The sequence below is a fragment of the Lontra canadensis genome, unplaced genomic scaffold, assembly GCF_010015895.1.
Source record: "Lontra canadensis isolate GAN:19392208 unplaced genomic scaffold, GSC_riverotter_1.0 scaffold18, whole genome shotgun sequence".
NCBI lineage: Eukaryota > Metazoa > Chordata > Mammalia > Carnivora > Mustelidae > Lontra > Lontra canadensis.
In genome coordinates, this window is record NW_022631012.1 from 3,938,875 (window position 1) to 3,951,716 (window position 12,842).

General features: G+C 33.0%; 1 protein-coding gene across 5 annotated transcripts in view; it reads left to right on the forward strand.

Annotated features, from left to right (window-relative positions):
- ERBB4 (erb-b2 receptor tyrosine kinase 4) overlaps window positions 1-12,842 on the forward strand; it is a 1,133,152-nt gene that overhangs the window by 892,736 nt on the left and 227,574 nt on the right. For 2 of the 5 annotated variants that reach the window (XM_032859888.1, XM_032859890.1), the window contains exon 16: window positions 1,225-1,269. In XM_032859888.1, the coding sequence (XP_032715779.1) occupies window positions 1,225-1,269 (45 nt within the window). Of the gene's footprint in view, window positions 1-1,224; window positions 1,270-1,390; window positions 1,466-12,842 lie in introns of all 5 variants that reach the window. The other 3 variants (XM_032859887.1, XM_032859889.1, XM_032859886.1) reach the window with 2 other exon arrangements.

Sequence of the window (12,842 nt, forward strand, 5' to 3'; positions counted from 1 at the left end):
AGTACTAATGTTATAGCAGATCTTCGTGAAGCAAGGAAACAGTGACTTAATTATTATTATACATAGTTATATTAGTTCACCAATGTTAAGAGTTATCTAAAGATATAATGGGCAGTCTGGCCTTATACACAAGCATCTTATTATTTCATTATATGGTGATTTTAACTTCAGCTTCTTTTTCAGTTTTAGAACTAGAGTTTGGGAAAAAAATTGTGATCAGCAGAATGAGACAGTTCTATAAATCATAGTTGTAGAGGGAATCTTGATAATGCACTGGAGCTACATGTATTTGATGAGAGAGAAGGGAAAGAAATCCGATTTAAGTCCATTGGAAGATGGGAGAAGTAATATTTCCATAATACTTCAAAATGCAATTCTAGGGACTGTACATTAGGATTTTGTGTACTTTTATGATTCCACTTAAATGTTGATCTCAGTAAATTCTTTACTGACCTGGTTCTTAGTGTATTCATTTCCTTGGAGAGTATTTATTTATTTGTTATTGTTTCAGTTAAATATGATGGCAGTTTAAAAACCTATTTCTGTTTGTCTGCTCTTTTAAAAAGAGAGTGTCAAGATAAACTGGAATGTGGTGTAACCAGTTAATTTGCTTTTTAAATGAATTCATGTTTACAGATAAATATGTTTTAAAAACAGTCACAACCAAGGAATGGAATAATGTGATTATGTAAAGTATCCATAAGAATAGCATTAAAACATATTAACTCATTTTCTGCCATAATCAATCTTTAATGAGCATTAACATCAGGTTATTATATTATACTGAATAGCTCATGTTTCCTTTTTTATTGATTTTAGTTTTACTTAAGCTTAAGTCCTTTTAGGAAGAAGCTGTATACATGAAACCAATTATAGCTTTTGAAATATCAAGTTATTTAGCAAGACATATACTCATGAATGATGCAAATGAATTAAAGGTATTAGAAGTGAGTTATATGGGTTTGGAAGTTATCCACAGAAACAGGGTACAATTTTCTTTACTGTGGACATGTTTCTTTGCATTCCATTAGGTGGTATTGGCAACTTACTTCTCTGTATCCATCAAGCAATAATCTTCTCACTGGCTTTAAATTCAGAGTGTTCCAAAATTGTCTAAAAACCATTATTAAGAATTTGAAACAATTAGGTTTATCTTAGTGATTCTTTTTTCAAAAATGACTAATTTTTCTTTCCTTGTATTTTTTAAATTTGGATCTTCTGCAGGTGCATAGGCTCAAGTATTGAAGACTGCATCGGCCTGATGGATAGGTACTTGGTGTGCTTGCTTCCCATGTTCTTCCTCCAAGGCTCCTTGTGTGAGCACTGGTGCATGTGTGTGCATGCCACTGTGAATGGAGAATGATGTTTTCTGTTCTGTAATTGCCTGCAGGTGTAGCGGTCCCACTAGTCATGACTGCATTTATTATCCTTGGACGGGCCATTCCACTTTACCACAACATGCTAGGTAACATCCACCATGTTTCCATTTTGTCACTCAAATCCTTTCCAAATTATCATGGATAAAAAATACTAACCGGTTGGGTGAAATTTATAATATGTTAAATTAGGGAGTTATGAAATAAGCATACAATGCTACTTTTCAAACCACATTCCTTAACCCCCTTTTCTTTATTTGTTATACTTTTAGAATCCAAATCAGTAGTGTCTTTGAATTTTAACTTTATACAATTTAAATAGGATTTTGATTTACTAATCTAGAATTTTAATAGAACATTTCTTATTAATTTTGTGATTACTGCAAAAGAAATATTTTTAAGAGAGGAATTTGTGAAAGTTGATCTATTTTTGTAAGCTGTTTCTTGTTTAATTTGATTCATTTTCTGATTTAATATTATTTTGAGCTGGTTGGTATATTCTCTAGGCATCAGAATTACCATAGACTAAAGGCACTATAGGAAATACTTTGTGCAGTTGAAAGTACAATTTGGAATTAAGAAAAAACAAAATCTATCACTCAGATTCATACAAAAACCTATGCATGAATGTTTATACCATCTTTATTCAAAATCACCAAACCTAGAAACTATCCAATGTTCTTCGGTTGTGATATAGCCAAAGCTATATCACATATAGCCAAAGTATAATGCTATTCAGCAATAGAAAGAAAGAAACCAATGACATATGCAAAACATGGATGGATCTCAAATGCATTATGCTAAGTGAAAGAAACTGACTTGAAGGAATACATACCATATGATTCCACTTGTATAGCATTCTGAAAAAGGCAAAACTGTAGAAACAGGAAATTCGTCAGTGTTGCTAGTGGCAGTGTTGCAATGGACATGAGGGAATTTGGGGCACTGATGGAATTATTCTATATCTTGACAGTGGTGATGGGTACACAAATGTATGTGCTTGTCAAGTATCATGGTTCAGTAAATTAAAAGGATGAATTTTGGTGTCTATGATTTATATCTCAATAAATATGACTTTTAAAACATATTTAGGAAAAGAGTAACTTTACAATGTTATGTAGAAATATTGTTTGCTTTCCTTTTCTTTAAGACTATTTATTTATTTGGGGCACCTGGGTGGCTCAGTGGGTTAAGACTCTGCCTTCAGCTCAGGTCATGATCCCAGGGTTCTGGGATCAAGCCCCACATCGGGCTCTCTGCTCTCCAGGGAGCCTGCTTCCCTCTCTCTCTCTCTCTGCCTGCCTCTCTGCCTACTTGTGATCTCTGCCAAATAAATAAATAAAATCTTAAAAAAAAGAAAAAGACTATATATTTGAGAGAGAAAATGCATGCACACGAACTTAAGTAGGGGAGGAGTAGAGGTAGAGGGAGAGAGAGAATCTCAAGCAAACTCCCTGTTAAGGATGAAGGCCAATGCAGGGCTAAATCTCATAACCCTGAGATCATGACCTGAGCAGAAGGTGGACGTTTAACTGACTGAACCAACCAGGTGCTCCTTGTTTACTTTCTTTATGAAGCAAATTAATCCTATCTTTTGAAAAAGAGAAAGTAGTGCTAAATTACAAATAGCAGAATGACAGCTTGGGATAAAGTATTCCTTTTTGATGTAATTTTTAAATTCAAATTTGACATATATAGTGTAAAAGTACACAAAATAAAGGTATAAAACTCAGTGAAATTCTCTAAATGACACATTTATGTAACCATCAGCCAGATCAAGAAACAGAATAGTAGCAGAGACAGAAACACTCTTGTGCTCCATTCCAAGGGTAACTATTGTTCTGAATGCTAACACCAATTTGCCTGTTTTTGTACTTCATGTAAATTGAATCATACATGTATATTCTTTGTATCTGGCCTCTTTTGCTAAACATTGTAATTATGAGGTTTATCTGTGTCATTAAATTTAGTCATATTTTTTCATTTATATGATATTTAGCCTTTAAAATTTTTAGAATAATCAAATAAGTGATATGTCTTATTAACAGGTCATTTAAATTCTTTTTCAAAAGGGTGCTGTAGACATAAATGATTTATACAACAGTGGCACTTTGGCATTTGGGATCAACTCAGACTAGTTAATACAGTTATTTAGAGCAAGATTTAAAATTATGGAAAAAAATGGCTAAAGAGAGAGAAAGAGTGCCTAAGGCCCAAAGTTCAGTTTTATAAACCAAGATACATTTTAGATTGTTCCTGTATTTATAAAATAATTTTCCTCCCTGAGACTTTGGTGAAGTCACTGTAATATCATTTTGAAGAGTGTTTCCACATTTGATTTAATGACTTTCTTATAATTATTCCAGCCTACTAAGGAGTGGCATTATAATGTGGTGATTGAGTGGTGATTAATCTTTGGAATCAGCTTTTCTAGGTCCAAAGCAAGGCTCTATCATTTTTAGATATTTAACCTTGGGTAAGTGCCTTCAATTATCTGAGACTTACTTTCTTCATATATAAAATAGGAATCTTAATATAGTTTATAAATTGGTTGTGAGGATTGGTTGAGTCCATAGAATAGTGTCTTCCCCAGATAAATCACAGTAAATGTGATTTATTATTTTGCTATAGAACAAGGATTTTAAATGTTGGGGATGGGGGAACATAACTCCTAGAGGGAAGGGAAAAATCTCTCAGTCACTCTACCCCTTATGGCGGGTCCCTTGATGGAAAGAAGGATATTTCTTTCTTCACCTTAAGAATCACTGCCCTAAGGAGGGCCACTGGTTTGGACGGCAGCGTGTCATAGGTAGAGACATATGCAGAGACAGAGAAAGGGTTAAAACCATAGTAGTAGATCACTAGTGGTTTTCAATGCCCAAAATCATAGTGTATCTTATTATAGATTTAATATTTTCAACACTTAAAAGTAGCTTGGGAATTTTCAATCCTATCTTGCCTAGGTTCTTAGGCCATTCCCTATAGTCTCAGACTAACACCTAATTCAGATTAGCTTTGTCACAATTTGGTAACCACGTCTGGTAACAGAGTATAGATAATATAATTCAACCCATCACTCACAGGAAATTTCACCTGTAGTCCTTTGTACAGGTAAAGAGCAGAAGTTTTTGAATTTGAAGTCCTGGGTTCAGGTATTTGCACTACCATATTTCTTATCTGTATAATGGGGATGATAATGGTAATTTTTAAAATGGAAAGTCTTATACCTCATATGATTGGTATGAGGATTAAATGTACAGGAGCTCTTATCTAAATATGTGTTCATTGGTGGTAGTCACGTGTCTAGTTGAAATATTGGGGATGTAATCTTTTTGGAAGTTTCATGAGGTTATGTTCTACTGGTATTTTATTATCAGTAGGGCATAAATCCAGTAGTTCAGTAACTAAAAAATGGACTTATCAAAATTTCTCAGCTTTTAAGCATTTAAATTTTGTATCACACTTCTAAGTATAATGATCTCAAAAAAAAATTGGTAACAGGGAGCTAATTGTTCTTTTAGAAACTCTGGATATCTTTACTTAATAATTCTTTTGAACTTAAATTTAAAGCAGTCTGACTCTCCTTCAGTTGTGTTGTCTTGTCAGAATTAGTTGACTTATCACAGTCTGTTTATAAGGCAATTTGGAATTGACATGAAATACTTAACTTGGACACCTTGGAAAAGTGTTTATGAGCACAGAGTATTTTGTCATGGATTGGATGAGAAATGTAAGTAACAAGTAACTTTATTTTTGCATTCTTATTATTGCAATAAATGCTTAGCTCTCTGAAAGGTACACATTGAATTGAAAGCAGGGGACCAGTCTAGTAATATTTCAGTTCATTTTCCATTTTTAACTTCTGTGATAGTTTTTTTAAGCTTCTGTCTTAACTGATTAAAGTAAATCTTACATAATAGGGGAATAAAACACATGGGCGACAATAACTATTTTAAGTTTCCTGAACCATGTTTTAACTGGGAGATTACCCAAATGCCTAGTTTTCTTTTAGTCACAGAAAATTGCATCGAGCATGGCAATGTGACTATTTCGAAATATTTAGAATTCTTACTCCCTGCTGCCCCATTATGTTGTATTCTCTTTCCTAAACCAGCAGCAAAAAAGATTGAAGATTTAAATGAAAACAGGTGAAATGTTTCCAATCTTGATCGACTTTCATTTTCTAAGCAGTGTTATTCTTTCCCAAGCCTGCAATTTGTGAATTGGTTTTCCACTCTCCGTTTACCTTACAGGCTGTTGCTGGAATTTCTTCCAGGAAGATTGCATAGGATGGGAATTTTTTTTTTTCCTGTTGTCTCCTAGAATATGAAAATAATACTTGAATTTCCAAACTTCTCCATACTCTCCTTATCTGAATTAAATGCCTTAAAAATAGCATTTCCTTTTGCTGTTCTCCCTTTTCTGTCAAGAATCTTATGAAGAAATATGTTCAGCAAGTATTAATTTATTATTCTTTTTATGGTATTTATTTGAGCTTTCACACAAGCTATTTTCATATAGATTGCGATAGAACAAAGTGTCCAATTCTATTCTACTTTAGTTTCTTTGTCAAATATATATCGAAAGCTTTTTTATAATCTTAGTCTCTCCTTAATCAGGGCCCATATTTGTCCATCTAATAAGCAAAACATTTCTTTATATTAGTTAGCAATCCAAAATCTAAACTAGTAATTCTTTTTTGAATTTGTGACAGAAATTATGAAAACTACTGGCTAACTGTTCAAAAATTTTTACCTGGCTATTTGCTCCAATTCAATTATTCTAGATGCTTTACAATATGAAATAAGGTAACTGAAATCAGTTTAATTCTTTAAATCTCATATAGGCAGATATTTGAAACGTTTTATATTCCTGTCACGTTTTAATGCCCATATCACACTTTTATTTTATGGCATAGTGGTTATTACCTAAGAGGTCACGTAACAGTTTATCCTTTAGCAGTGTGACCCATGTGTGATATATGAGAGAGATGATGTGATATTCTTGGCACCACTTTCACAAATGGAACAATCTTTTTTCTTTGTTTGTTTTGCCCTCAAGGAACTTAGTTCATAACTTACATCCATATCAAATGGTCAAAACAGCCCATAGATGGTTTCCTTAGATGAGTGGCAGTTGTGTTATGATCCTTAAGTCCAATAAATAAAAGTACTCAGGCTTTTTATTATAAGTCTATCCTCAGTCCCCCACATTCTGTGTATTAAATTTACTTTTGAATTTAAGAGAGTTCAAAGAGGTGAAGGAGAGTGTGTGAGTGTCTTCTTTTCCAGCTGATTTGTGTCCCACGGTTGCCAATACATATAAAATACCAAAAATTATCAAAGCATTTCAAGACAAGAGTAAAACTGCTCAATAGTTGTTAATTACTGTTCGTACAGTTGCACGTGGTTGCTTTAAATAAAACTGTTTAGTGGCATAAGGTTGCATCAGTGACTTTGTTTCGATATCAAAATGTTCACACATTGTTACCAAAGCTTTTATGGATCCTAGAAACATTAATATTATACTCAAACCTACCAACTGTAAAAATGTGACCAGAAAGAGTCACAATTAAGGTTGATTGTCAAAAGAGACTTTTAAGAGCATTGACCTTAGGATTGTAATAAAAATATCTAAACATAGCATTATTGAACTATAAGATGTTGATTACACTAGTTAAGAGTCAGATAAAAAATTCAGTGGGTTGAGTGATCCATTATGAATACTTTTTTCTATAAGCATCTTTCTATGGTGTAGAAATTATAATATTTTATAATTAATTGCTGATTTGTAAAGATATCAGGACTGCTTATACTCTACGATCTCAAAACATCTTAAGCTTCATTGAATTCGTTACTGACTATCCAGTAGTTTCATTTTTTTATTAAAAATGAAAGCAAATGAGTGGAATATGTTCCTGAAGCCTCTGCCCTTTTCTTTAGACAAATATTTATAGTTTTAAAAGTACTTCACAGGTGCTATTCCAAGATATGACCCTGGCATTATTTTCTTATAAAATACAATTTAGGGGTGGAAGTATATTATCAGTATTACTCAGGACTTTCATGTGGGATTTTAGTAGACAGGAAATGTTAAATTCTATCTCATAACACTCACTTCTAACAAAAACCTTCTCAACCAAGAGCCATCTAAATTGCATCCAACTAAAAATACAAACCCCTTGCAAACATTTCTGTAGATAGTACATTTAGAGATGTTTTGACATATGCAGAGGAAGTGAAAAAAGTAGCAGGTATGGCAAAATGAACAATATAATTCACAATAAAGAGAAAGTACTTCATTCTTTCAAAGAACTAAGACTAAATATATTAAACAAGTTTTATATATCTATATTTATAACCATATCTATCTATTTATCTATCACCTATGTAAAAAATGGCATCTGACTTGGCCCCCTACTAACATCTCACACAAAAATTATCAGTAAATTACTGAAAGTCGTAAGGTAATGAATGCCTTCCCATCTATATAGCCAAATACTATTGATTGAATGGATTTGGAATTATATTGTGCAGATTCTCTTAAAATTGTATTTTGTAACCAATATTTCTATTAAAATATTGTTTCAATTTTTGTGTCAAAAGAACAACACTTAAGCAGAAAGATTTTTTTAAGTGTAAGTCAAAGTTTCTATTTCAATGCCTGCCATATATATATCCAGAAAAGAATCAAAATTATCCCTCATATAACTTAGGTATACATTGTATTAGACCCTAAGTATCTTTTTTTTTTTTCATATTTCCTATTTAACTAAAGGAATCTAATTAACTGGGACCCCCTTCTGTGATGTGGTTACATAAAATGATGGGTAGATATTAACTCAAATTGCTCTCTTTGTGCTTTTTCCTTATTACCTCAACACATTCCCTACCTAATCATTCTTTCATAAACATACAATTATTTTTCCATACTATGTTGTAGGCAGGAGCTAATTAACAGAGAGCTCTTTGATTTACCAACGAAATTCCTCACAGTGATTTCATTCTCCTCTACCATCCTCCCTCAAATGCAAAGTGATACAATTTCATTGCAATTTCACAGTAACTCAGTACTAAAGAATGAATGATAAGGAAAGGGAAATCCACCTCTAATAAACTTCTGAATGCTTGTATCCATTGCAATTTTTATGGCATTCTGTTCAATTGCCCAGAGTAAAGCATTCCATATGCTTGAGTCATTTATGGAGTAATTATAGTTGCTTTTAGTAGAGTAAAAATAAAACAGCAATAATAAAAACCTCTTACCATAAAAAGTTTACTTGTTGAAGTGAAAAAGAATTTTTTTTCAATGAACAAAGATAATTTTTTTTTTCCAAAGCATCTTCATTCTTGAACCTCTGGATTCCACATACCAAAGTTTAAGTCCCAAATTCAAATCCCAGATTGGATAACACCATTGTCCTATGAATCAAGATAGAAAGTACCAATGGGAAAACCAAAGCGCCAAATCAAACCAAACCAAAACCAATTCTTGTTATTTTTCCCAGAATAGTGTTCCTTTTTCTAAAATCTTCTCAGATTTAGAGCTTATTTTTGCCATTCTTTAAAAGAAAAAAAGCCTAATATGTATCTATTAGGTGTGCTACATTATCACATCTATTTTCATGATAAGCATATAAAAATAATTGTTACCATTATCATTTTACAAATGAAGAAACAGGTTCAGAGTAATTAAGCAATTTACCAACGATCACTTAGTTAGTAATGTCAGGTCAAAAATTTGAGCTTCAGTGTGTCTGATTGATTCTTAGAACCACATTTCTTTCTTTCTACTAGGCTGGTTCCCAAATGGAAGAACAGTTAACAGCTATTCCTACGATGAGGATGATTGAATATCTTATAGCCTACTTAAACAATTTTACTCATTATCTTTCTTTTAGTCCCAACTTTTACCCATTAGGCCTTCCTCCAATGTATAGGATTTTATATTGCTTGTCCTCACAAAGCATATTTTAGTTTAATACATCTGGCATTGCTTGGTCTTGATAGTGCAGTGCTTCCCATGACCTAAGGATATAAGCCTGTGTAATGGTAACATAACGTAAATATATATTTTAATACAGCATTGACCAATCTAAGAAATTTATGAATAAATATAGGCTCAGTTTTTAGAAATATTTTCTAAAGTGACAGTAACTTGTAATTCTGGAGAGATTTGTTAAAACTACTGTGGTTCCTTATGAGAACTAGTTCCATCAGACCTGAAACTAATTCCATAATGCTGTTGCCCCCAGACTCCACCTACTAAAGGTGGAAATAAGAATCAAAATTTTATTGACACTCAGCAATAAAATAACAGATAATAGAGTGGTGGGCTTTATCAGGCTTTACTTTTAGATATTCCTCCCCAGTTCATACCATAGGATGTGTGGGATGGGGGAAGGTTGATTGGGAGTAGCAATGAGATCAGATGATAGAGTATGAATCCTAGATTGTGTATCACTTGGTTTTGTTTAACAAGGCGGCAAATGATTTCTGCTAAAATTTTTCCCACTGTTGATACAATCAAACATATCGTATTTACTTGTTTTTTGAAAAGATAAAACAAAGAAGAAACCCCACTCTTACCTATATGCTACTCAACAGTAACCAGCCAATAAACATTCATTGTATTTACTGTATGTTAATAACTAAGGAGAGAATGGAGAGAAAATTAACATAATCCCTAATATCATGAAATTTGTAGTAGAGAAGAGAAAAAAATAGTTTATAATTATATATTTACTATGAAGAAAATTGTAAACGGATTGGATTGTATGGTTGTGGTAAGGAAAAGAAAAATATAAACAATGACCCTTGGGTTTTTGACTTGAGTAACTGGGTGAAAGGCGATGTCATAAACTAAAATGAAGACTCAGAAGGAAGTGGAAAAACACTTTATGAGGAAAATGAAAGTTTATGTTGGGGTCATAATAAGCTTGAGATGTTTATTTGATATCTGAGTGAGAATTTCGCCTGGGCATATAATTACAATACTCTGCAGTTCAAGAGTGGGGTCAGAGTCATCAGTCATATTTAAATCCATAACATTGGGTGAAATTCCACAAGCACAAAGTATACACATATACTGAGATATGTGTATATATGTATGTTTATCCTTCCACACTAATCATATAAGAAAACTAAGCAATGAGCCTAAGGATACTCCATTATTTAAAGAGCAAAAGAAAAAGAGAAAATACGTAACAAAGGAGACTGGGGCAGAGAGGGATTAGGGATAGAAGAAAAGCCAAAAAAAAAAAAAAGCATGCTGGAAGCCAAATGGACAGAGGGGAATGAGATGCTATAAAGGTTGAATATGAAATCAAGAGAAAGTGGGGTTTTTTGTTTGTTTTACTTAAGTTGGGAAAAATTGTAACATATTTATAAACTGGTAGGAATGATTCAAAATAAAGAAGAAAGTTATATTTCAGAATATAATGAACAACTGCAGGCAAAATATTTCTTTATTGATGGAATCCAGCACTAAAGTGAAGAAGTTGGTCACAGAAAGAAGCAGAGATTGTACATCCATTATAACTGGAAAGGATTTAGAGTATATAGGGAAATATGCAGGTAGATAGTGGATTTGATGGTGAGAAGATTAGGCAATTCACATGTTATCCTCTTTTTAAAGGAAAAATAAGATGATGTCATCATCTTAGCCTAGAGTATGGGAGGTAATATTGGGAATTTTAGGAAAGAGAAGATTTAATAGTCTATCAAAAGTAGAAGTACATCATCCTAGAAGTACAGTAATGCTAGCAGTGCTGAAGGTCCACTGAAGATTTCTAGTTATAAATTAGAATGATTCCAGTTGGCGTTGTTATGCTTAATTCAGCTATGCTATGATTGTCCATGGGTACTTGGAAATATGGGTTTACCCAGGACTGAAGTTTTGCCAGGTGAGTGCTTAAGACAGAAGGTAGAGACCATTGGGTTAAGGCTATGTGTAGAAGAAATGATAACAGCAAAGGGTCATAAAAACTAAGTTGAATAATAAGAAAAATTGGTTTATAAGGGAGGCTCATGTACAATGAAAACATGGTAAGGTCAATGGCTATATATCCCAGTACCATCATACACTATTGAATTAGGGATATCATTGTAGGGAAACTGAAAAGTAGAGTACTTGAAATAAAGACTCTGGAAGTGATACAGTTACTAATCTATCTATCTTTCTATCTATCTATCTATCTATCTATAAACAGCTAGTAGAATGAATGGGAATGGGTGGCTGAGACTGTTGGAAGTGAAAAATCAGGGAACTGGGAAGCCAGGAAGTTGGATAAACTTGGATAATGGGGAGAAGTGGGAAGATTCAACAAATACTTAGAATTTAAAATTGATTAACTGGGGTTAGCAATTAACTAGGTATGAAGTAATTAAGAGAAGAAACTTACTAATAATTTGGGCTTGCAAAGTAGAATGAATGTTGATAACAGTAATCGAGATGTGGCGCAGTAGAAGGGTACTAAACTCAATGTGAACTTATTTGGGGGTGTATTAAATTTGGAGAGATTTTGACAGATCCAAATGATGCTAAATGGAAAATTTAATGTACAGATGTAGAAGCCTCTCCATATATAGACACAGAATCAAAGTGAATAAAAATTATGGAAATACAGAGTCAAGTGTTTATATCTTTTGGGAAGTTTACATGTGAAGGAAAGGAGAGAGGGAAACAGTTGGAGAGCGAATATTATCAAGAGAAACATACTTGAAGATGGATGAAATCTGAGTCTGTTTTGGAAGACCCTGTAAAGAGTGAAAGGTTGGAGACACAGGAGAGAAAAATCCTCAATCATAGCACTCTCCTGAAAAAGCTAGAATTAGGGACAAAGGATATGTGAAAAGATTACATGGTGATCAAAACCCTTGCCACCGTTTTATTAGGAGAGAATAAATAGAAGACAGAGAAAGATGCAGATAGGTAGACAAAGGCTGAGGGAGTTTTTGTTTTAATGTTCTATATTCTCTCTGAAGTTGTAAAGTCATCTTGCCAAGAAAGAAGAGGCTATGTTTTAACGTGTGTGTATGTGTGAAAGAGTGACGGTTTGAAATATTAAATTCAAATATAAACTGTACTAATATTTTGCATTTAAAATATTCTGTTACTAATTCTCAAATCATCAATAATTTGCAATGGGTTGCTTTACATATATTCAACTGAAGGTCACTCTATTTTATTTTTTTGCATGGAAAATAACAGGTTGTGGTTTGCTATCAGAAACTCTGGACTCCTTAAATTAGAAGACTGTTAAATATTTAATCAGAATCTAACAGCATCCTGTATGTGTTCTGAGAAATTAACAGATTTCAATATCTGTAGTGATAATTGCAATATGCTGATATATAACAATTACTTCAAATTGCATCATTACTACAAACATCATCAATGTGTGTGTGTGTGTGTGTGTGTGTGTGCAATTGTGCAGGTACAGAACATTAACATATCAGGAAATCA